The 25206-nt window shown below is 54.9% G+C and overlaps 1 protein-coding gene across 3 annotated transcripts; it reads right to left on the reverse strand.

Moving 5' to 3' along the window:
• Positions 1–4989: 4989 nt before the first annotated feature.
• EIF4H (eukaryotic translation initiation factor 4H) lies at positions 4990–24818 on the reverse strand. 3 transcript variants are annotated; one of them, XM_040972798.1, is made up of 7 exons: positions 24649–24741; positions 11645–11832; positions 10371–10435; positions 10183–10279; positions 7147–7169; positions 6534–6714; positions 4990–6412 (listed from the first exon to the last, which is right to left on the reverse strand). In XM_040972798.1, the coding sequence occupies exons 1-7, from the start codon at positions 24705–24707 to the stop codon at positions 6273–6275; spliced, it is 753 nt and encodes a 250-aa protein (XP_040828732.1). In that variant the 5' UTR covers positions 24708–24741; the 3' UTR covers positions 4990–6272. The 3 variants fall into 3 exon arrangements, with proteins under 3 accessions (XP_040828732.1, XP_040828733.1, XP_040828731.1); XM_040972799.1 differs by lacking the exon at positions 7147–7169 and having other exon boundaries at positions 6534–6671; positions 24649–24818; XM_040972797.1 differs by lacking the exon at positions 7147–7169 and having other exon boundaries at positions 6534–6690; positions 10139–10279; positions 24649–24755.
• Between the last annotated feature and the right edge of the window lie 388 nt (positions 24819–25206).

Raw genomic sequence — 25206 nt, forward strand, 5'->3', positions numbered from 1 at the left:
CTGCACGGCCGGACAGGCTCTAGGGACGAACCGACGAGGGTGACAGAGAGCCGAGGGGGCGGGGAGAGACGGCCAGGCCCAGGCACGCGCAGGCAGAGCTCAACCGTGCGCGTGCGTGCTTGCACAAATGCAGAAATGCACATGCACGGATGGGTGGACAAGGTGAGGAGTATGCGCACACACTACACACACACACACACACACAGAGGCGGGCAGGCCCTCAGCCTGGGAGGGACCAGGAGACACAGGCGGGGCCGCTGCTGTGGTGCAGCCAGCCAGCACCCGGATTCGAGCGCCAGTTCTAGTCCTGGCTGTCATGCTTCCCATGCGGCTTCCTGCTGGTGTGCCTAGGAGGAAATAGAGGGTTGGTGATTCCAGTGCTTGGGTCCTTGTCACTCATGTGGGTGACCCAGCTAGGGTTCTGGGTTCTGGCTTTGGCCTGGCCCCAGCCCTGGGTGTGGAGATCTCTCTCTGGTGTACAGAAAGTATATGCCCAGGGCAGAGTTGATGGACAAATAGGCCAAGACAGACAGACAGAGGGTGGGACACTCAGGAGCACTGGAGGCAACAGAACAGGAGCCCTTCCTGACCCTAGCCCGGAAGCAGAGGCCCTTCCCCACAGGACACAGGTGAGGCCCCTGGGCCGGGAAGGGCAGGAGCAGTGAGTACAGGACACAGGACCCAGGCAGAGTTGGTCACCAGCCTGCACCTGCCCAGCAGCCCAACCACGGGTGCACAAACTGGATGGAGTCACCTGCACCTTCTGTTCCATAGGTGACTGACCCCGGAGCTTGGGATGTCCTGGCAGCTGGGAGAGGACAACAGGTGCACAACAACCCAGGAAGCCGCAGGCAGGGAAGGGCTCTGCGCACAGGTCCCTAGCTCCTGATCCAAGGCTGGCAGACTGTGGGTGCTGTCCCGCCTGCCTGGGGAAGCCAGGACAGCAGGGTTCTAATGTATGTTTCAGGAGTCAGGACTCCTCTAAGCCTGGGTTCTTTCTCGGGGACTCCCCTTCATGACCTAGGTGTTCGTTTGTTTCTCATTCAGCCTTTGTCCCTAGGGGTGCTGACCTGGATGGGAGCCTGGCTTGCCCGCTGCTGCCACCTGGTGGAAGGGAAAGGCAGCACAGCTCAGGAGGTGGCTCTGCATGGCGGGTGTTGGCACCAGAAGGCAGCTTAAGCCAGCGCCACCTGCCTTTAGGGCCCAGCCTTGTGGAGCAGTGCCTAGGGGCAGTACCTGTGGCACCACAGCCAGAGGCGGAAGGCCAGATCCCCTCTGGACCCCAGTGGACGGAGGCTCTGGATTTTGAGTGATTTAATTTTTATTTAAATTTTTGAATTTTATGATACAATTCTGTAGAGCCGGGGACTCCCCCCTCAACTCCCCTCCCCGCCCCGGACTGATTTTCCACATATTGTTGCAGTAGTATAGTCCTTCATAGGGAGTTACAATTCCATCAGTCTGTTATTTAAGTGTGCTCCCACATTGCTGGTACAGACAATGTCAGACAGTCCAGTATCCCATAGTGTCTAGACATGTCCAACAGTTTCACTGGGAGTCCATCTTTGATTTGGAAGTAGGGATGCATGTTGCGTAGTGTCTTCACATCTGGATATGGTACTCCATCACCGTAGATTCCAATTTGCACGATGGTTTCCTTATATTAGAGAGAACATACGATATTTCTCTTTTTTGGGATTGACGTATTTCACTGAGCATAATGGTCTCTAGTTGGAACCATCTAGCTGCAAATTGTATAATTTCATTCTTCTTAATGGCTGAATAATATTCCACAGAGTAGGTGTACCACAGTTTCTTTAACCACTCCTCTTTGCGGTCACTTGGGGAGTGAACCATCAGATAGAAGATCTTCCTCTCTGTCTCTCCTCCTCTCTGTATATCTGAATTTGCAATAAAATTTTTTTTAGAAAGGAAGCAGATCTCTTACCCATTGATTAGTTACAGGGAGAGAGAGAGAGATCTTTCATCCGCTGGTTCACTCCCCAAGTGGCTGCAATGGCTGGAGCTGAGCCAATCCAGAGTCAGGAACCAGGAGCTTCTTCCGGGTCTCCCATGCAGGTGCAGGGTCCCAAGGCTTTGGGTCATCCTCTGCTGCTTTTCCAGGTGCTCTGTCAGGCAGCTGGATTTGCGCACATCCTTAATTCCAAGAGTGCCATATGTATGAGCCCTCCACCAATCCCAAGGCAGTTTAGTGCTGTTGACAGAACCCTTGTGCCACCTGGAAAGCTGGTCTCCCTCCTTCCCCATGGCAGCCAGGAGCAACCAGGCCGGAGGGATCTCATTATCGTTTACCCTGTCGCCCAGAGGGACTCAAAGAAGGAATGTCGGAAACAAATGTTTCCCAACACTGAAACTAAACAGCAGCGCCTTTTCCTGGTGTGCAAGTCATGGGGCGACAGAGACCAGAGGAGGTTGGAATTGGGTCCACAGTCTTCAGTGTTTGGGTTCACGTTCATGAGCACTCAGCAGCATCCTCTCCTTTGTAGCCAGCCCAATCTACATGGAGAAGATACCTGAGCCACAAGTGGAAGCTGACACTTCTAGAAGGCTGCCATCCATATGGCCACTAGTTCAAATCCCAGCTGCTCCACTTCAGACGCAGCTCTCTGCTAATGGCCTGGGAAAGCAGCAGAAGATGGCCCAAGTCCTTCAGACCCTGGACCCATGGAGGAGACCGGGGAGACCCGGATGGAGTTCCCAGCTTCAGCCTGGCCATAAGGGGGTGAACCAGCAGGTGGAATATCTCTCTGTCATTCTTTCAACTACATAAAATGAAATGTTAAAGCAGGAAGAATGGCAGGATGGTAGGGAGCCAGGAGGGGCAGGCGCCTGGCAGTAGTCAGGGATCCCTGTATGAAATCTGCCTCTTCCTTGGAAACTTGGGTTGAGTCCCGCTCCACTTCTGATCACAGCTTCCTGCTCATGCGCACGCCACAATCTTGGCTGCAGTGGCCATTTGGGGAGTGAACTTGTAGATGGAAAATCTGTCCCTCTCTATGCCTTTCAGGTAAACACAAAAATCCTTTTTTCCCTTTATTATTTTTAAAATGATCTTTACATAGTTGATTAGGCTACAGGGAAGTTGGTAAGACCATTGTTTTCTTTTTAAATTTATTTTAGGGCCCGGTGGCATGGCCTAGCGGCTAAAGTCCTCACCTTGAACACGCTGGGATCCCATACAGGTGCCACTGGTTCTTATCCAGGCAGCTCCACTTCCCATCCAGCTCCCTGCTTGTGGCCTAGGAAAGCAGTTGAGGATGGCCCAAAGCCTTGGGAGTGGCCCTGCACCCACGTGGGAGACCTGGAAGAAGTTCCTGGATCCTGGCTTCGGACTGGTGCAGCACTAGCCGTCGCGGCTCACTTGGGGAGTGAATCATCGGACGGAAGATCTTCCTTTCTGTCTCTCCCCGTCTCTGTATATCTGACTTTCCAATAAATAAGTAAATATTTTAAAAAGATTTATTTTATTTTCATTACATGTGACCACAACGGGCCAGTGCTGCGCCGATCCGAAGCCAGGAATTGGGAACCTCCTTTGGGTCTCCCACATGAGTGCAGGGTCCCAAAACTTCAGGCCATCCTCAACTGCTTTCCCAGGCCACAAGCAGGAAGCTGGATGGGAAGTAGAGCAGCTGGGACTTGAACCAGCATCCAAATGGGATGCCTGTGCTTTGAGGTCGAATATTAGCCAACTGAGCCTACACACTGGCACCCCTTATTTATTGAAGGGCAGGGGCCAAGTATGGCCCCTAGAGCTTCAGATAAAACATCTGGGTCGGGTGTCTCTCCCCACTCCCCTGCCGTCCGGCTTCCTTTCTGGAGGTGCCTTCTCCTTCCCTCCTCACCTGGTCCCTTTGCAAATAAATTTTTCTGTCTGCAACAGATTCCTGGCTTTTTATTTCTACACTAAGCTGAGGAAAGAACCCACTGGGCATTTTTGGTAACATATTTTCCCTTGCGCCCAATGTGGGGCATGAAAAAAAAAGAGACTTAGACGGGAGCCACGTGGCCCAACTCAACCAAGAGGACTTCACAAGTGGTTTTCAGACTCCAGGTGGTCTTGAACATGCAAACTTGTATGGTGACCAGACCAACTTCTGCTACAGCAACTTGGATGACCTGGACCATCTCTCTGTGGATCCCACACCTCCTGGGGCCCCTTACAACATCCTGTTTCAGCACGAAGCAGCCAGAAGACATCCGTGGCCCTTTACCCCTACAGAAGTAGGATGTGGGATTTCAAGAGGGGTGTCCGAGACCATCCAGGCCTGCTGAGGTCTTGGCCACACCTTCAGGTGGGCAACACCAATATTGCCCACCCATTTCCTAACTGGTTGAAAGAGACCACCAATGGGGAACATCTTACCTGTAGGTTCCCACCCAACAAGGACCTTCCTCAAACCTTTGGTGTCTCTCTCCCTCTCCCCTTTTGAGAGGCACCCCACCTCCTGGCTTTCTCTCTGGAGGTACCTTCCCCTTCCCTGCTTACCTGGTCCCTTCGCAAATAAACTTTTCTGTCTGCAGCAGAAAAAAAAAAAAAAAAAATCTGGGTCTCCCAGATAAAGTTCCAAGCTCCCTGGATAGTGTGGCCATGTGTGGTGCCAACCAATGCGCATGAGACCTGCCACTGTCCTTCAGGGCAAGAACGGCAGAGGGATGCTCATAGAGCCCACACAGGCTGGCATCAGCCCAGATCCAGGGGCCAGGGCTCCATTCACAGGTGCCGCGCAGCTGGCAGATGCCCCAGCGTGTGGACCCATTTGCTCGCTCCAAGGCAACATCAGTAGGAAGCTGGAATGGCAAGGTGTAATGGCATGCGGGCACCACAGGTGGTGGTGCCTTAGTCTGGGGGCCATGACACCTGCTCTGCTCACTCCCAGTCGCTGACAGCACCCTCCATGGAGAGGTCTCCAATCTAAAATCTTCTGAGCAGCTAGCCGAAACTCAAAAATAAAGACAAGCATTAAATATTACGTAAGGTTTTCTTTATTTAAAAGATCATTCACAAAATACCATATCCATAGATTCACTTTCTGTCATAGAGCTGACTGTGTTAAGTGTTTGGAATTCCATTCTGACATTTAAAAGTCATTTGGGCCACCCAGCAGTTTGGATGAATTTGCCTTGTTCTTTATCTTTTCCACATTGAAGATGTAAGTAGGTCATCGGAAAGCTTCGGGTTTGATTACAACCACGCAATGCATGTCTTTCTTAAGTTAAGTGTTGGTGTTACACAAATGGTTCTTATTGGAGAAGCAGGGGGGACAGGAAGAGGAGGAAGAGGAGAGGGAGTTCTGGAAACTGCTGACACCTTGCAACAAAGAGAAGCCAGGGCCGTGCTAGAGCCGGAGCCACCATCTACACACGCTGCCCTGCCCCGCAGCCCGGCCAGCCCCGGCTCCAGCCGCCCCCACGGCGCCTCCCGGCGGCTGGGGACTAACCACCTGTCCCCAGTCCCAGAGCTCCTGCCTTGGCCCAGTCCTGGGGAAATGCCCACACCACACACAGGCATAGGCTGTCTCAGCCTCTACAGCCATCTGCGGACCTCGCCTGCTCTGCAGAGTGGACGCGGTTCTGAACTGAGTGAAGCCCAGGGCGGTGAGCAGCCCGACTTCTCTTTGTCACCTACGCTAGGGCCACAGAGAAGCACAAGGGAGACGCACACGCAGGGACCCGGGGTCTGGGGAAGGCCTCGTGGGCACAACTGCCCTGGGAGCACAGGGTGCCCCTATTTCCACACCGCTCTTCCTGGCTGTCCCCTCATCATGAGGAGCCCCCACAGTGCCTTCCCCTTAGCTAACAGCTAACGCCCCCTCCGGTGCCCAGCAGTACAACTCCACAGGCAGGTCTGGAGAGTGGCACTGAGGGGCCCCGGCCAGCAGCCAGGAGGCTGGCCGGCATCCAGAATAACCAAAATAAAGAGAAGTAGCCAGGGAGTGGAGGAGCAGCACCTAGCCCAGCCACGCCCACGGGGGGCCGCCCTGGACTCCCCCAGAAAGCCACGTGCTGGCGGGAAGACAAGGGGCGGCAGGGGAGCAGCAAAAGAAAAAGGCATGGGACAGGCACGAGAGCTACAGCAAAGCCAAGAATGTACTAAAAACCACTTGTCAACAGCTGACATGCATCCACAAGCCCCGTGCTTCCAGGGCCGGGAGTGGGGTGCGGGGCGTGGCCGGGGAGCTGCGGGGGCCACCCCCGCCTCTCCTCAGCGCCCCGCCCCAGGTCCCGCCCTCCCTCCCCACAACCCGAGCTCATTCTTGTTCCTTCTGAACCACTTCCTCTCTGGGCCGGGCTCCCCCGAAGATTGCAGAGTTAGGATTGGCGACTTGATTGAGGGGTGTGGCGACTGTCCGAGGTTTAAGCTGGAGCCGCGGTCTCTGTGCTCTTTCCTCTGGGGGAGGAAAATCACAAGGCTTACGAGGCTTGCCCGAGGAGGGGTCCGCCACTCCATGGCCAGCCCGACACCCGGAGCGCCCATCCCGGAGCGCCCGTCCCGGCCACCGCGCGCCTACCTTCTGTAGGTTCTCTGAAATCCATGTTGGGGCCGCGCAGGGGCGGGCCGTCCCTGAAGCGACTCCCCATGGGCGGGCCTGCTCGCCGGTCCCCCGGGCGACTGCCACCCCGGCCTCCTAAGAAGTCATCCCTGTAGCCTGCGGAGAGAGGGGGACGCTGAAGGAAGTGTGCAGGCCCATGCTTCGGGGGTGGGGGCGAGCCTGGGGGAGCCCAGTAGCTGCAAGGTGCCCCACATCAAGCTTCCGCGCTAACAGAACCTCTCAGGGGGAAAAAACCAGCCTGCTGTGAGCTGCACTCAAACCCGGCTTAAAGCCACTCTGGAAAATGCCCTTCCTGGCAGGCTTCAATCAATCTACACGGCTAGGCAAAGGGGCAACATGCAATTCCCAGCTATCAGACAGCACAGCGTGCAAAGCCCTGAGGCAAAGAAATGAAGACAAGGTTAAGGACGTGAAGTCACCACTGGGCGCCACTCCGGATACCCGGCCGTTACCAGTCATTCCACCCACATGGGGCACACAGGGCTGGACAAGGCAGGTGCCTGGAGGTGCGAGGCAAGCCCCCTCCGCGGGCTCATTCCCCACTCCCGCGGGCACCTGCTTCTCAGCAGACACTGCATCTCGCAGTTCCCAGACCTCCATGAGGTGGGGGCATCCAGCCAGCTCACCGCGTGTTCAAAGGTGCCTGTGTTTACCCATTCCCAGAGGGACCCTGAGCCCTGGGGAACTATCTTTACCACGTGCTTGTCCCAACCAGCCAGAATGCCCTATTCACACACACACGCCTACCACCTAGAAAACACAGGGCGTACCCAAGGGGCTGCACTGCAATGAGGGCACAGGCTCCTAGCCAAGGGCAGAGGGAGGCACCGTCTCTGCCTTCCCCACGGAGCAGAGCCAGCCATTTTGGTCTGCTGGAGCAGTGGCTCCGTGTCCTACAGCAGCTCCACTACAAGTCAGCAACGGAACTGACTTGCGTGCAAGGACTCCAATCAAGGTGTCCGACACCCAGTTCTGGGACTGAGGGTGTGGGGGGGCTCAGCTGAGCCCATCCTGGAGGAGTCAGTGCTCCATACACCCAGACCCTCTTAGATGCTCAGAGCCAAGCACAAGGCCCCGGCCGAGGTCTTCTCATCGCCAACACTACAGACCTGCCAACATGGAACCCCACATGTTCCCACAAGTCTGCTAAGAGGCACTGGGCATGGCGGCTGCGGAACTTGTCTTCCAGAGATGGAACAATCCCGGCGAGCAGCATTTTAGCCTGAAGCTCTCTGCACACACCCGCATGGTGAGGCAAATCAACACGGTTCTGGCTGCTTTGCTCTGCCAGGCGTGCGATGGGGCCAAGAGGCAAGCTGGCACACAGGACAGGCCCGGGCTCAGGCTGCCTGCAAAGCCTCATCTGAACAAGCCATGGCAGAGCCAAGCTCCAGGCAGCTGTGCCTGAAGGAAGGACTCTTTTAGTTGCTTGCTTCTTTGTAGCTTTCCTTGTTGCTCAGTTCTTCCTACCTATCTAAGTGTGTCACTTTTAAAACCTGCATCACTCTAAAGGGTGAACGTGCGTGACTCATTCCTGCAAACGGTGCATACAACACCTGGTTACCAACAAGCACATCAATCCTGCAGTTCACACGCGCTCTGGGGAGGAGGGAGGGTGAGGCGGCGACTTGGGCTGTGGCCACTGTCACCGTCTGGCCACACAGCCCCGGCTGAGCCCACGGCAGCATGGTGCGTGGGAAACGCCCATGTCCCTGGAGCTTGGAACTGCCATGCTGTTTCTATGGCACCCACGACCCCACAAGTGGCAGCAGGTCACCTGCCTGTGGCAGAGACCAGCTTATGTGTGACACTACAGGCTTACCGGCTACCATGCCCTTTTAGGGACAAGCTGCCTTCTGATTGGCTAGAGGACATTTCAATCAACCAACAGGGCGAGTCCTGTTATTAGCTAGATCAGTGCCAAAAAGAACTGTAGAAAATTCCAGACTCTGAAATGAGGAAGATGACAGTCTGTGGGAGTATGGATGTTCCCATCTGACACAGGGCAAGTAGCCCTTGTCCAAACTGTGCCGGACCAGAAGGGATTAGATTCTGGAATATCGGCAAATATTTGCATGATGAGTCATCTTAGTATGTGACTCAAGCCTAAAGAAGAGCTTGCTGGACGCACGTACACCTTGCAGATGCAGCCTACAGAGGGCCTGCGTTCGCGGGAGGGCGTGCTGGGGGGCTGCTGCCCGTGGCACCAGGACTGAGGGTGCGCAGCCTGGGCTGCCGAGGGAGAGCCAACCACTCCCATTTGTGAGCAAGGAACCGAGCAGAAAAGTTTACTTCTTTTACTTGGAAGTCAGAGTTAGAGAGAGAGAGAAGGAAAAACTAGAGATCGCCCATCTGCTAGTTCACCCTCCAAAATGCCACAATAGCCAAGATTTAGTTGGTCCAAAGCTCGGAGCCAGGTCAGGTCTCTCACGTGGGTGGCTGCAGGGTCCCCAGGCCTTGGGACATCCTCTACTGCTTTCCTAGGCCATTAGCAAGGAGCTGGATGGAAAGTGAAGCAGCCAGGACTCAAACCGATGCACACATGGGATGCCGGTGCCACCGGTGCGAGGAGCAGCTTGCTGCACCAGTACACGGGCTCCTGGAATTGATGTGCTCATCACGTGTATGAATTATTTTCATGATGGAAAGGGCCGGTGTTATGGGGCGGCAGGTTAAGCCTCCATGTGTTACAGCAGCATTCCACTACAGACACCAGCTGGAGTTCCAGCTGCTGCGTGTCAGCCTTGACTCCCTGCTGATGGCTGGGAAAGTGCTGGAAGCCAGTCCCAGCAGCTGGGCCCAAGCCACCCGCGTGCAGGACCTGGACAGAGTTCCCATTTCCAGCTTCTGGCTTTCGCCTGATTCTACCTTGGCCGCTGTGGCCAACTGGGGCGTGGACCAGGGAAGGAACATCAATGTCCCTGGCCTCTCCCTCCCTGTATCCCCTTGTCTTTCCAGTAAGAAAGAAAAGCAGAAAGAGAGGTAAAGAAACGCATGGCAGAGGCCTGGCAGGCAAAGTGACCCCTGAATGGGGCCATCACTGGTGGTAAGCTGGGCTGCGTTCACCTGTCCCGGAGCGACCGGGCTCCCCACTCCTCATGGGCAAAAGGCCTCCAGGACCACTCTTGACCAGATAGGAAGGAGTCCCAGTGAAGAAGCTTCTAGAACCTCCACACTTTTTCTAGAAGTACCTGTTACCTCTTTCTACCACATACAAAAACACTGACAAGCATGCCTGATTAGTGGAGCCTGAGGAAGAGTGCTGGGTGGGCTTAAGGCCTGGGCCTGGCAGGCACTAGCACGAGGTGACAGCGCATGGTGCCCAGGACACAGGCTTTCTTGTTTTGCTTGCCTGCATGCTGCCAAGGGAAGCCACAGCTGTGAAAGGCACAGAGGAAGCAGCGCAGTCAGGCCACCAGAGATGGGGTGTGCAGAGACACTTCCAGGGTTGCACTGTGACCTGGCCGACACACACGTATGGTCGGCCCAGGTGTGATGGGAACCCGAGGAAACCTGCGCAGTGGCCCCGGGGTCATGGCGACAGCAGCAGTGGTTATTTCAGCGGTCCCCTGTCCCCCCTCCCCCCAGCTTTGGCAGGGCCAGTCACCTCTGTCATCTGGTCCACCTTTTCTGAATCCAAAACCACCTTTGTCTTGTTTTCTGCCTTCGGCGATATCCACACGAAGTGACCGATCGCCCAACAGCTAGTGTGACAAGAGGAGAAAAGTTATCAGTACGAGTGGGCAAGCCAAGCGAACAGGCCAGCTAACAGGACAGAAAGCCTGGGCCACTTACTGCACCGTCATACGTCAGAGCTTCCTTAAGGGAGTCCACTTCATCGAATTCTACATAGCAGAATCCTGGAAGAGAAAACAGAAGCCCGGGCGCCTGGGTTAGGCCAGGCCGGCCACGGGAGCGCATGCGTGCCGCTGCCCCATCACAGATGCCCTTTCAGGGGTACTCAGCCTGGCTGACCCCATGTGCCTGGTGAGGGACCAGACCTTAGGGTTGTGGCTCCCTCTCGGGGTCCTCCTGGCTAGGCCCACCCATTACACAGGTGCCGAGGGCGGCCTCTTCTCAACAAGCCTTTCGTGCCTGGCCACCCACCTTCCCTTGGCACAAAATCTGCCTGGGATTACGACAGAGTGGAGCTGGCTTCTGGGTTAATCTAACTTGAGGAAAGGATCTCAGAGAGCTTGGGTTTGAAAAGGGCTAAAGCATCTCTAAACTTGCTCCTTGGAGAGCTGATCCTAAAATTTGTCCCACAGAGCTAAGTATTACAGTGCCAGCATCTAGTGCAATCTTCCTTGGGTGTTCATGAAAACACAAGCCTAGATCCACGTGTGCGTTACTGCCACCCTGTGGCTGGGCTGGCCTTGCCCCCTCACTGCCGCCTGAAGTTCAAGCCTGCGTAAGTAGTACTGCCATGCCCTGGTTCCCACTGGTGTGTCCTTGCCTTATGCACCTTTAAAGCCCAGCAGACTGCAAGGCCTTTTCAGGGCTGGAACCCAGACTTCTGCTCCCACCTGTGTGAAGGTGGAGCTGCCCTGGCTGCAGACCGACTCCCACCCCAGGCTGAATCGGCGAGGACAGCAATTGAAAAAATGACGTTCAAATTCAGAGTGGCCCCAGACATGCAAAGCTGAGGAGGACACTTGGAGTACGATGCCGAAACCTGTGGCTGCTGGCCCAGCCCGAGGCTGGCTCAGCCCCAGATGGCCCCGAGTCCCCTGAGTCTCCCGAGTCTCCCCCTCATGTCACAGCTCCTGCAGCATCACAGGCCACTTCAAGCAGCCAGCCCCTCCTCTGCATGCTCTCAGGGGTGGACAGCCGGGACCTTACTGGCTCTCCAGGCAGCCAATCGCTGATGCAGGCCACAACTCTTGACCAATCAGCACAGTGTGAAGCACTGTGACGTGAAGAGCCGAGATGAAACGTTCAGCTGCACCAGCACTGACCACGCAGACAGTGCCCCCCATCACATGTGCGTGTCCACCTGCACTCCCCTATACCCACCCCCACCCCTTTAACTTGGAGCAGTACGATAGATTGCTGACCCCCAAACTCACCTTTAAACTTGTCTGTGTCTTTGTCTCTGACTAGCCGTACACTCCTTATGCTGAGATCCTTAAAGATAGCGTCTATGTCACCCTGCACCGTGTTAAAAGGTAGATTTCCTACATACGCTGTGTAGGGTGGCTCTGTGGGCAGCTCCTTCTGGCTACGGGACCCATGGCCTCCAGCACTGCCGCGGGACCTAGGAGGGGACAGGGACAGGATTCAGTCTGACAGTCGGTGTCTTCCACTCAGTACACCAGCACAGCACCCAGGCCTAATGTCCGGTGACACTCTCACCACGTGATTGAACTGTAGGCTACCCCGCATGTCTGGGGGAGGAGGGGTCCTGTTGGCGGGGAGAAAGGGGCAGAAAGGTCTACAGCAATGCATAACACATGGAAACATCATACAGTATGCCTGCCTAAGACACCCAGCCGAGCCCAGGTCTGCAGGGCCTGCACACCTTGCACCTAAGCCTTCTCCTCCATGTGCCACTCCGGGAGCCACAGAGCACTGCATCCTCCATGCTTTCCGGGTCAGGAGGATGCTCGCACTCATGCCATGCATGCAGCAGGGCCACAGGCATCCTAGATCCTGCTCTCTGTGCCCCATGCATCTGCAGCTGTCATGGACCCACTTACACTATGATGTGTTACTGCACTCACCTGCTGTGCGGGGCCTGGGTTTATGGATCCCTAGCCACTCCACCTTGTCAGGCTGTAAGACCAACACAGCCCCTGCACTCCTGAAAGCTAACAACTTCCAGGCGCACACACACACAGCCCGAGGCAGGGCGCATCCGTACAGTGAGGATGGCTATTGCCTGACCTATAACATACTAGTCTAAAAAAAGAAAGTTAACGTAACTGAAACAAAACTAAAACAAACAAAAAACAAACCCAAGACCATCACTGGACATTTGTGCAAACCCAGGCCTGGGAGTGGGTCCCCCGTATTGGGCAGCAGGGTCCCAGGGACACTGGCCTGTGTAGATGGGCTCAGGGCTGACAGGAAATGCGGCACACGGGAGGGTTGTTCTTTCTGCCTCATTCGCCTGGGAACCCGTATGGCTCTAAAAATAACATTGAAGCCAACAGGCAAGCAAGCAAACACACAAACAGAGCGTTAACTGCACTGCGCGAGCCACCCACACAGCTCGCACACGCGGCCTGAACCAGAGGCAAATAGTTTGGGGGCAACAAGATCTTCAAGTGCCCCTCAGTGATCACCCTACGAATGACTTATCATAGAAGACCTACCAGGTCTGACAGGTGCCAGCTTCACCAGTAACTAGACAAACTGCTTCCCAGTTTCCACGGAGGTTCCAAACATATCTGGGGCAGGAAAGACCGAAGCAACAGAGGGACGAGCAGACGTGACAACTAAGGCTTTGTGACACAGCTGACAAACATAAGTAAGGTGGCCCACATGTGGACACTACTGTTGGCCAGGTTAACTCAACATTGCAATGCAGCTGGTTAAACTACCATCTGTGTGAGACCCCATCCCATAAGCACTGGTTCAAGTCCTGGCTGCTCCACTTCTCATCCAGCTTCCTGCTAATGTGCCTGGGAACACAGCATGATGGCTGGAGCACTGGGCCCACCACTCGGTGGGAGACCCAGATGGAATTTCATGCTCTTGCATTCCACCTGGCTCAGCCACTTGGGGAGTGAATCAGTGGATGAATGATCTCTTTCTATGTCAACCTCTCTCCCTCTGTCACTCTGTCTTTGAAATAAACAAATGTTGAAGGAAAAAAAAATAGTTGAGTGAAATGTTGAGAGTCAACATTTCCTTTCTAATGGGTCAAGGTCAAGAACTTACATGCAGGGCCTGGTGCAACAGCATAATGGTTAAGGTCCTCGCCTTGAATGTACCGGGATCCCATATGGGTGCCAGTTCTAATCCCGGCAGCTCCACTTCCTATCCAGCTTCCTGCCTGTGGCCTGGGAAAGCAGTGGGGAGGATGGTCCAAAGCCTTGGGACCCTGCACCTGTGTGGGAGATCTGGAAGAAGTTCCTGGCTCCAGATAGGCTCAGCCCCAGCCATTGCAGCCATTTGAGAAGTGAACTAGCAGATGGAAGATCTTTCTCTGCCTCTCCAGAGGTCTTGCCAACAAAAACCAACCAACCTTAAAAAAAAATCAGGATGTTAAACTTCTGAATAGTAGTGCACTCTGTTTAAAAACCAGTGAGCACTCACCACCCTCTGTGTTAACAGCTGACCGCTGGCCTGAGCAGCAGCTCTCCGCTATCCTTAGCAGCACTGCACGTGGCCATGCCACGTGGGTCTAATGTTGGTGTCTGGGGGCACACAGCAGTCTTCCTCATTCATGGGGACTGGGCCCCAAGACCCACCGAGGAGCCACAAGCAGCCAGCGCAAGGCCTTGTATAAGCTGTGTTCCTCCCCATACACTCACACCTCTGATGAGTCTATCCATCAGGCTGCGTGAGAGATGAGCAAGCCACGAGTGCAAGAGCCTGACAATGAGCTGCTAGGAGTTCCATGAGCACAGTTCCGCAGAAGCTCTGGGCTGTGCTCAATGCCAGCAGGCTCCAGGAGGCAGAAGGGCAGCGGGGTGAAGACGGGTTGCTGGGCAAGGCCAGGAGGTGTCCCCAGCCAGCACGTGGGTAGGCGGGTCTGGCAAAGGGAGGATTCAAGGCCCAGCAAAGTCTCACACTGGGAAGGGCTCATCAGGCTACTCGGAACGCCTTATCGTTTCAAATGCACTGTTTTTGGAATTTTCCGTTTCTCATTTCAGATGGCAGATCTGAAAGCCTAGAGAATCAGGCCCTCCTGTTAGGTGTGTTGGAGAACTCCAGTGCATGCAAAAAAGCTAAATAAAATAATAATAATAATAATAATAAAAAGGAGGCGAGATCAAGAAAGAGATGAGATGGCTGCTGGGTGTCTGCAAGGACAGTAGAGGCAGGGAGGGAGGCTTGTCAGTGACCGCATGGGGACTTCCGGAGGGTGACGAATGCAGGCCTGGACAGCTCAGGCCACCTCCGCCTGAGGACAGGAGGCAGCTGAGTGATGCTTTTAAGATGATGGGAGCTTAGAAAAATGCAGGGCACAGCGGTGGCTCTGGTTGTAGGGAAGACAGAAAGATCTGGTTCTGGCAGTTTTTGAAGTGAGCTCAACATCCGGAGGAATCGCCCAGCAGCCACCTGGTGACGTCATCCTGGAGCCTGGAGGCCACCCGCCACCAGTCGGCCTGCTGCAGTCAGCCCCATGGATTGCTCCTGGGGTCACGAGGGCAGTGGGGAGTGCCTTCCAGGAGAGCTGGTGTGTTTCTATGTACTGGCACCCCAAGATACCCCATGGGGACACACATAAGAGGACGGCACAATTCTTTCCCCCGCCCATCATTTCAATCCCTGAGACACAGCTGGCAGCAGATTTAAGCCCAGGGGTGAGGGTGGGGATGAACTACCACTGCAACACACACACAGCATTACACTGCACTACTTGCCTGCTTGGTTTTTAGCTTGCTCACAGACTCCCATGAGGAGCAGGTGCCCGAGGACTTGAACCATCCTCCACTGCTTTCCCAGGTCACATGCAGGGAACTGGGTTGGAAGTGGAGCAGAGGGACTCCGTGCTGCTGGGGATGCTGGAGCCACACAGACAGAGGCTTAGCCTGCGGTGTCAGCGCCCAGCTCCCGCTGCTGCTTGCTTAACCGGCTAGCAGAGATCCCCTTCCTGTGTTAGTGCACCACGGGCACACTGCACCTCGGTTTTCACGTCCGCTGTTTTATAAATATTTCACATCCTGGCTTTATAAACAGGTTTAATTGACTATAAAAAAAAGTTCTTCAAAAACCACTGCGTGCCATATAAAAGCTTAATGACAATTCCCAAATGATCACGGGCACACAGAACATGCTTGAGGCTACACTGAGCAGCATCTCAGGGGCTGGCAAACAGGAATCAGGGGCACATGGAGCTGGGGCAGGGGTGGGCACGGGCCCTTCCCCGCCTGCATCACAGCCAGTCCCCGCCTGCATCACCTGCCTGCCCCCGTCGGCAGCTCCCCCCAACCCCTGCTTCTCAAAGTGTCCAAGTTTTTACAGCCGCAAATTATACTCAGGAAGATTTAGGAGGTGCAACTTTGAGCTCCAAGTGCGATCCTTATCTTAAGAGGACACAAAGCCCTTCTCTTTGCTCACCTCCACCCAAGTCAGAATGCTCAACCCATGCTAAAACAGGCACGAAGCCCAGACCGCCTTCCTGCCTCCAGGGAAGCTTTAGGCCTGAGGACAGTAGACAGGAGCAGAAGCCACCAGGCTCCGGGGAGGCACTGTGAACTGATTCCGTAGGGTGGGGTGCCTGGGGCCGGCAGCCACAGGAACCCAGTCAGCAGGCAACAGGACACCAGGGCAAAGGGAGAGGAGAGAGAGGGCGGGGCCTACAGGAGAGCGTGGATGATGGAGGTGGGAGTTTGTTCAGTAAGCAGGTGAAACCAACCTGCAGTGTCCCAGACTCCCAAAGTGGCAGAGACAGGAAGGAAGGAAGGACATCTGCTGAATTCTCCCGGGACAGGATTTTACAAATTTCCAGGGGAATGACACACGACCGAGCTGAAGCGCATCAACTCAAGACAACAGCAAAGAGGTGTGTGGTGGCTCAATAGGCTAGTCCTCTGGGCTGCAGCCCCGCTTCCCATCCAGCTCCCCGCTTTGGACTGGCGCAGCTACAGCCGTTACAGCTGCTTGGGGAGTGAACCAGCAGACGGAAGATATTCCTCTCTGTCTCTCCTCCTCTCTGCCTTTCCAATAAAAATAAATCTTAAAAAAAAAAAAAGTCGGGCCCGGCGCGGTGGCGCAAGTGGTTAAAGGTCCTCGCCTTGCACGCCCGGGATCCCATATGGGCGCCGGTTCTAATCCCGGCAGCCCCGCTTCCCTTCCAGCTCCCTGCCTGTGGCCTGGGAAAGCAGCAGAGGACGGCCCAAAGCTTTGGGAACCTGCACCCGCGTGGGAGACCCGGAAGAGGCTCCTGGCTTCGGATCGGCATAGCATCGGCCCGTTGCGCTCACTTGGGGAGTGAATCATCGGACGGAAGATCTTCCTCTCTGTCTCTCCTCTGTGTATAGCCGCCTTTCCAATGAAAAAATAATAAAAATAAATCTTTAAAAAAAAAAAAAAAAAAAAAGTAGTCCTCAACCCTGTGGCACCACATTCCATATGGGCACCAGTTCAAGTCCTGCCCAGCTCCAGCCACTTGGGGAGTGAAGTAGTAGACGGAAGATCTTTCTCTCCATCTTGCTTTCCCTCTGCAAGAAAAGCAGAGACAAGGATCCTCTACCCACTGGTTCAATCCCCAAACAGCCGCAACGGTTAGAGCTGAGCCAATCCAAAGCCAGGAGCTTCTTCTGAGTCTCCCCCATAGGTCCAAGGTCCAAGGCTTTGGGTCATCCTCTATTGTTTTCCCAGACCATAAGCAGGGAGCAGAATGGGAAGTGGAGCAGCTGCAGCACAAACTGGCACCCATATAGGATCCCAGTGCTTACAAGGTGAGAATTTGACCATTGAGCCATCGCACCGAGCCCTAAACACAAACCTTAAAAAGCCTTAGTTAGCACTGAGGAGCACTGGTGGAACCATCACCAGCCACACTGAACGTGGCTTCCAATGGAGTCCCTGCCAATGCGTCTGGGAAGGTCAGAGCGGACTGGGCCCCTGCCGCCTCAAGAGACCGAGATGGAGCTTTGGGCTCCTGATCTTGGCCTGGGCCATGCCCAGTCATTATGGTCAATTGGAGTGAACCAGCCAGATCTCTTTGGCAAGCTGCCTTTCAACTGAATCCATCTGTAGAATCCCAAGTGTTTGGGGCAGGAGTGAAGAGTCAACTACTGTGACACTGGGGAAAAGGAACATGGAATAGGAAATACGGAAACTTTGTTGTCATTTTTAAGCCCTTACCTGTTAGACACTCAAGTGTGGCAAGACAGAATGACAGAATGGCTGGGACTGGCTTCAAATACCCTGGCCCCCCGCACCCCTTAACAGTCAGGAGGAAGATGGACTCCATGGGAACAGTCAAAATGTGGACAGGGTGAAAACTGGGAAGCGAACAGAGCCGCTTCACGGAACAACGAAAAAGTTCTACAAGTCGACATGGTGATAGTTACACTGAACGTACTCCCTGCCACTGAATTATCTCTATACTTCAAAACGGCTCGCCTTGAGGGGCAGCAGGACAAAAATAAGGAACTGGTACACTTTCTGTGGTGTGTATTGTGCCATAATAAAACAGAATGAAAGCAGGTGGAGGCCACACGGGCCGGTCCTGTACTAGCTCCGGCTCTGTGCGCCACTGTGCAGTGAGGATGAGAGAGGCAGGTTAAATAAGCAACCAGGATCAGACCAATCCAGACTCGGGTGACGGATGCCGTGCCAGTGGCAATTCTGCCTATTTTCAGAGACTCCGAAAGAGCACAACATTCTGCTGCTCACCCTGACCCAGGGAGTGCCAGCATTTGCCACAGAACAGCCCCCATGGCTAAATCTTTTTTTATTTGTTTGTTTTAATAAAGACAGAGAGAGAGATGGATCCTCCACCTAATAGCTTTGTCCCCATACACCAGCAAAGCCGAGCCTGGGTCAGGGCAGAGATGTGAGTGGCAGGGGCACCTGCTGTGCCACAAAGCCCCCTTTAGCCAAGGGCTGTGCCATCCTGTCTCCCTGACAGACAGTGGCTTGCTAATGTCCTTAAGGTACAGCTCACAAAACAAACATTCATCATAATATCCCACACCAACCAGCGCATCTTATGCTGCCCTTAGCCTAGCACAAGTCACTCATGAAGAGTCCATGACGAAGCTCCCAGGCGTGAGTCTGGTCCAGCCCCGGCAGCTGCTGTGGCCACTGGGGGAGTGAGCCAGTGGATGGAAGCTCTGTCTAACCCTGCCTTCCAAACAAACTATTTAAAAAAAAAAAAAAAATCAAGTTTATTGGGTTGGCAACATGGCAGAGCAAATAAAGCTGCCATGTTAGTAACATCCCATATGGGCGTCAGTCCCAATTGCCCCACTTCTGTTCCAGCTCCCTGCTTGTGGCCTGGGAAAACAGGAGAGGAAGGCAGTCAAAAGAACCTCCTCCAGGTCTCCCACGTGGGTGCAGGGTCCCAAAGCATTGGGCTGTCCTCCACTGCTTTCCCAGGCCACAAGCAGGGAAATGGATGGGAAGTGGGGCTGCAGGACTAGAATTGGCGCCCATATGGGATCCTGGTGCGTTCAAGGCGAGGACTTTAGCTGCTAGGCTATGCTGCCAGGCCCAAAAATAAGTAAATCTTAAAAAAAAAAAATCATGCAGGTCCTGTGTGGGAGACCTGAGGAAGTTCCTGGCTCCTGGCTTCGGAACAGCGCAGCACCAGCCGTTGTAGTCACTTGGGGAGTGAACCATTGGATGGAAGAGCTTCCTCACTGTCTCTCCTCTCTGTGTATCTGACTTTCCAATAAAAATAATCACACAGGTCCCAGGCCAGCTCGCCAGCCCTTAGTATACAGACGTCCAAGGTGGCGGTGTCACCAAGGAGGCTCCTGCGGCCTCAGGGCACGGATCAGCAGCTGGAAGACAACACGTGCTGCTCTGTGAGTGGGCCATCCGCCCGCCACAAAGGCTAATTAACCAATCACAGCTTAGTAGAGGATCCACCCAGAATCTGAGACTCTGGGAGAAGACACTGGATGTGACAGTGGAAACAGTGAGGTGTCGGGCTCCCCATAACACCCAGCAGTGAGGCAAGTGGGCGCAGGCTCCGTCCCCACAACCAGCGCCGAGGCTTTAGCAGCCCTCGCCCTCCAAGGATGTGGCCACAGAAGAGTGGATTGTCCCCATCAGGGCACCCTTGCCCACATTCTAAGGGGGCAGAAAGAGACAGGCACCAGCAAGCAGGGGTGCTCCCCAGCCAGCCTCCAACAAGGCCACTGGTCGCCACCTGCAGCAGAGCAGCGGGGGGCAGTGGCTGCATGGCCTGTCCTGCCGCGTCCCTCACTTGGCGCTCCCAGAGGGGGGCCTTGGTCAAAACTGGGTATCGCCACATGGGGAAACTCACGGAACCAAGGACGGTGAACTTAAAGAAGGCTTAGAGATCGTGGCTGCCATTCAATTCCAGACAATCCTGCTTAGTCCACATCTTGAGTGTGTCAGCCAACCCCCCAAGTGACCCAGGAAGCCGGCCACCATGAGTCGGAGCCCGATCTTGGACTGTGACCCACTAAGACACTCAGAGTTGGGGTCCAAAGCCTCCCAGGATGCTACGGTTATTTTCCAACAGAAACATAAACTTCACCAAAGTAACTGGAAATATACTGATTTCTGGGAATCTCAGAAGTATATGAAATAACCCCAGCATAAATTCTATAAGAAATCAACTCCTCACAAGGACTCAGTACTCCCTGTCTCATGGATGTTACTCTAGCCCCAAGGAACACATTTCATGCCTGCAAAACACAACAGCTTCTTTCCTGCCTTCAGAAAGGCCGCCAGGGAAAGCCTGCTTCAGCCAATTCAAAAGCACTTTTCCCACCCTGAGTAAGCCGGCGATTTAAGACATTTGGGAACCCTAGCTCCAGAGCTCCCAACTCGGCATTTTCTGGGATACTCTGCCGCACCGCCTCCGCTTCCGCCCCAGATGCCCCACACAGAAGTTACCACCGCGCATGCGGGGAACTCGCTCCAGACCACAGTGCTAGCGCGCAGGGCAGACACCCTCACGCTTAGCTGCCCGATTCCAATGCCAGGGCTTTGCCGCAGCTCTCGAGCACAGAACTCTCGTTAAACCCAGTGCTGTCTCTCTGGTGAGAATTCCCACGGAGGAGAAAAGTCCGGCCCTGTGGTGCCAGCACACCCAAACATGGTGGCACGTGCCAACCCCAAGGGCCTTTAGCACAAGCTTGTCCACAGCCTGGCTGTCCTTCCCACTGAGTCAACATGTAGAAGGCTGGTTGCAAAGGATTCGGGTGCTCAGAAATTGAGGCACACGATGCCAGGCCTAAGTCCCACAAAACTCGAAGGTCAGAATTCCACTCTGCGTAAAGGAGACTCGAGAAGGCAAGCTGCATCTCCAGCCTCAGTTTAGCTGTCTGAATTCTGGCTACCTTCTAAGCCCAGCCCAGGAATGGTTAAGCACGCTGAAGAATGTTGCCATTAGAAATCTAAAATAAGGGCCTGACACAGTAGCCTAGTGGCTAAAGTCCTCCCTTGCACACTCCAGGATCCCATATGAGTACTGGTTCTAATCCCGGCAGCCCCGCTTCCCATCCAGCTGTTTGCAGCCTGGGAAAGCAGTGGAGGACGGCCCAAAGCCTTGGGACCCTGCAGCCACGTTTGCGACCTGGATGAGGCTCCTGGCTCCTGGCTGTGGATCGCCCCAGCACCGGCCATTGCAGCCACTTGGGGAGTGAATCATAGGACGGAAGATCTTCCTCTGTCTCTCCTGTTCTCTATATATCTGACTTTCCAACAAAAATAAAATCTTAAAAACAAACAAAACAAAAAATAAAATCAGTGTCATTCTACATGGCATAACCAAGAAAAATGTGAAGTTGGAGCCTCAGAAAGATAACTGAGCAAAGCTGGCACAGACAGCTCCTGATGCGCTGGGACCCCCCCACATCTTTGGGCTTCCCGACTATTGGGGAAGCACAGCCAATACAATCAAAAGCCATATTTTCCAATGACAACTGTCCAGTCCAGGGCTGCTGTGGACGGTCAAGGCATTATCCACCTGGTGGGGGTGGGAGGAGGAGTGCATCGGCAACCCCAAACAAGGTGGTCCAAAGTCAGCCCTGGTGGGGACCCCCAGTACAGCAAGGAGATGCCTGCTGATAAGCATAGTTCACGTGTCCAGCGTCAAGCACGGGCCCAACTGAGTTTCAGAGATCCTACCATTAAGCCAGAGCCACAATCCAGTGAGGTTCAAGTGCACTGACGGGCGTGAGGGGGAAGCAGCTTTTCCAAGGACCATGTCACTCCACATGGGGTCTTCTGGAAAGTCTTGTCCCCCTCAACCCTGACTCAAACTCACAGGTTTCAAAAATGTCTTTTAGGAAACTGAGCCAACACTCCGCACTTTCACAGGCCCATGAAGCCAAATGGAAAATTCTGTGAACGAGACGCTTCCCGTGGGGCCGGCAGCCCTCATGCGTGCCACTGTAAGCCCCGGATGCCTCACTTCCCATCCAGCTTCTTCTTGAAGTCTGAGAAAGTGGCAGAAGACAGTCCAGGTCCTTAAGGCCCTGCGCCCGCATGGGAAACCTGGAAGAAGCTCCTAGCATCAGATCAGCTCAGCTCCAGCCATGGTGGCCAGTTGAGGAGTGAACCAGCAGATGGAAGATCTTTCTCTCTATAAAATCTGCCTTTCAAATAAAAATGGATAAATCTTAAAAAAAAAAAAAAAAAAAAAAAACAAGCCGTAATGACATGACTTTACCCAGCACTTTTACTTTTCCTCATGTGAAATGACTGGCATCTGAAAAGGACCTCACTTGTGACCACTTTTTTTTGTTAAATTTTATTTATTTTTATTGGAAAGTCAGGTATACAGAGAAACAGAGAAAAAGATCTTCCACCTGCTGGTTCACTGTCCAAGAGGCTGCAACAGCCAGAGCTGAGCTGATACAGAGTCAGGAGCCTTTTCCGGGTCTCCCACACAGGTTCAGGGTCCCAAGGCTTTGGGCCGTCCTTCACTGCTTTCCCAGGCCACAAGCAGGGAGCTGGATGGGAAGTGGAGCACCTGGGATTAGAACCAGTGCCCCAATGGGATCCTGGAGTGTGGAAGACTAGGACATTAGCTACTAGGCCCACTTTGTAGTTTCATCTCCGAAGAGTTGGCCAATTTATTTTCAAGAGTAAACAGAAAAAAAAAAAAAAAAAAGGAAACTTCAAAAATACATAGGGAAGAGGATGGCATGGCGGCCAAACTGGCTAAACCTCTGTCTATAAGCATCAGCATCCCATACAGGTGCCACTGGTTCTAATTCCGGCAGCTCCGCTTCCCATCCAGCTCCCTGCTTGTGGCCTGGGAAAGCAGTGGAGGATGGCCCAAAGCCTTGGGACCCTGCACCCGCATGGGAGACCTGGAAGAAGCTCCTGGCTCCTGGCTTTGGATTGGCTCAGTTCCGGCAGTTGTGGCCATGTGCGGAGTGAACCAGTGGAAGATCTTTGTTTTTCCTCCTCTCTGTATACCTGCCTTTCCAACAAAAATAAGCAAACCTTTAAAAAAAAGACTTGATGTGGGCCCGGCACGATAGTGTAGCAGTTAAGGTCATCGCTTTGAACTGCCTTGAACGTGTCAGGATCCCTCATGGGTGCCGCTTCTAATCCCGGCAGCTCCACTTCCCATCCAGCTCCCTGCTTGTGGCCTGGGAAAGCAGTGGAGGACGGCCCAAAGCCTTGGGACCCTGCACCCACATGGGAGACCTGGAAAGAAGTTCCTGGCTCCCGGCTTCGGATCAGCGCAGCACCGGCCGATGCAGCCACTTGGGGAGTGAACCATGGGATGGAAGATCTTCCTCTCTGTACATCTGCCTTTCCAATTAAAAATAAATAAATCTTAAAAAAAAAAAAAAAAAAACCAAAGACTTGATATAACAGAACCACCTTATTGCAACCTCAGGGCACCACAGTATCTCCAACCTGTGTCCCAGTATCTCTCTCTACCAGAAACAAGAAGTTGTTTTCTGGGTGTTTCCAAAACGACTGGAACTGGGAGACACCCCGCCACCCAATCCCTAGTGACACCCAAACACTGGGATGACCCAGGCACAAATCTGATGGCAGGCAACCTACCCCAAAGGCAACACAGGCATGTGACCTGACCTCAGCTTGGGTTTTTAATTAGCAAATAAAATTTTCTTTGAAATCACAGGCAGTTCCACCTCTTGCACTGGCCTAGTTGTGGCACTGGGTGTGGGCTCCTGTCCCAACACAAGGTCCCCGAGTCTCTCCCAAACCCAGGCTCTCAAAAACGATCCCTCTTCACCCAGAAGCCACCTGGGTGACCACGGGTCACTTCGGCAGGTGCCATTGTGTGTGGTGTGGTCCTGGGAAAAATGCAACCCTTACCGGAAGAGCCCAGAGAGCCCCAACGTGTCCTTGACAAACGGCACGGGGCGTGGACACGCTGGTGGGGGGGAAGTGAATCCGCTTTTATTCTTTTCAAATCCACAGCGGCTTCCTGGCATTCCCGACTAGTAATCACGAATTTTTTTTCCCCCTTTTTAAACAAGACGCTTCATATTTTATATAGAGAGACAGTCTGCATTTGACCAGAATCAAAACTATTTGTTCTCCAGGTTGGGGGGAGGGAGGGAACAAAACAACAAATTTTGCCAGCAAGCACGTAGCACGTGTCTGACCCAAGAAAAGAACTCGCAGGAAAACGCCACCCCGTGTATGTTTTGTTCGTCTTCCCGCTGCCTGCAGAGAGGTTGTGTGTGTGTGTGGCGGGGAGGGGGGGACCCCGACTGTATCCTGGGCTTGCAGCCGGCACATCCCTAACTCTCTCGGGCCCAGATCTTCCCCATGCTGTGTGGGCCCCATGGCTAAGGGGGCCAGGCACCCGCAGCGCCGGAGGCCGGCCAGGCCGCGGCCCGCAGCCCGCGCCGCACCCGGGGGCCCCGCGCCGCCTCTGCCGCAGGGAGAGGCCAGGGCATCGGCCAGGACAGTGGACACCCGTCTCCGGGCAATGGGCACCGCGGCGACCGGACTCCACCGCGGGAGACAGGAACACAGGGGATCCGCCCCACGAGCTAGACCCCCGGAGGCCTAACCGCCCGCCCGTGGCCCCCCGACCCCGAGCGCGCCATTTCCAGGCCCCGGCCCTCCCGGCCTCTCCCGCGGGGAGCCCCGGGTTGTGTGGCCCACCCCAGGGACGGACGCACGGAGGTCGCCGCGCAGAGCAGGGGGGAACCCCTCCGCCTCCGACCCCTTCTCCAAGCTCGGCTCTCCCGGCTCCCGCGCTCGGCGAGGGCCCGCGCACTCCCGCCCTGTCCGGCCTCCTCACCCTCTGCCGCCGCCGAAGCTGCTGTAGGCCCGATCGTCGTAGGTATCGAAGTCCGCCATTTGCCGTCTCCGCTCCGAGGAGGAACCAGGCTGAGCGAGGAAGGACCCCGCAATATAACTCCCCCCACCCCCCGCCCCGCCGCCGGGGCTGTCCGCCGCGCCGCCTGATCGCAAATCGCACGCACGCACGCGCGCGCGCGCGCACGTACGCCGCCCCGCGCCGCGCCCGGCCTGGGCCGACGGGGGCCGCTGCTGGGCCGGCGCGCTCTGCGGCCCACGTGGGACGGCGGCGGCGGCGGCGCGGGGGTCGCGCGCCTGGCCGGCCGGCCTGACCCATTGTGTGCTGGCCCCGTGGCTTCAGCCGCGGACGCTCCTGTTCCCGTCGCCGCCCCGCCCTGCGGTGCGCGCCGGCTCCCTCAGCCCCACTCCCACCATGACCCCGGAAACCTCAGAGGATGGGGATGAGGGGTGTCTCCGGATCCGGGTTCGCCTTGGGAACGTGCTGCCTGTGGTACCCTAAACCTTGCAGGACTTCCCCCTCCTCGTCCCCCTAGGACCT

Source organism: Ochotona curzoniae, unplaced genomic scaffold (assembly GCF_017591425.1).
Source record: "Ochotona curzoniae isolate NIBS_2020 unplaced genomic scaffold, NIBS_Ocur_1.0 contig_2321, whole genome shotgun sequence".
Lineage (NCBI taxonomy): Eukaryota > Metazoa > Chordata > Mammalia > Lagomorpha > Ochotonidae > Ochotona > Ochotona curzoniae.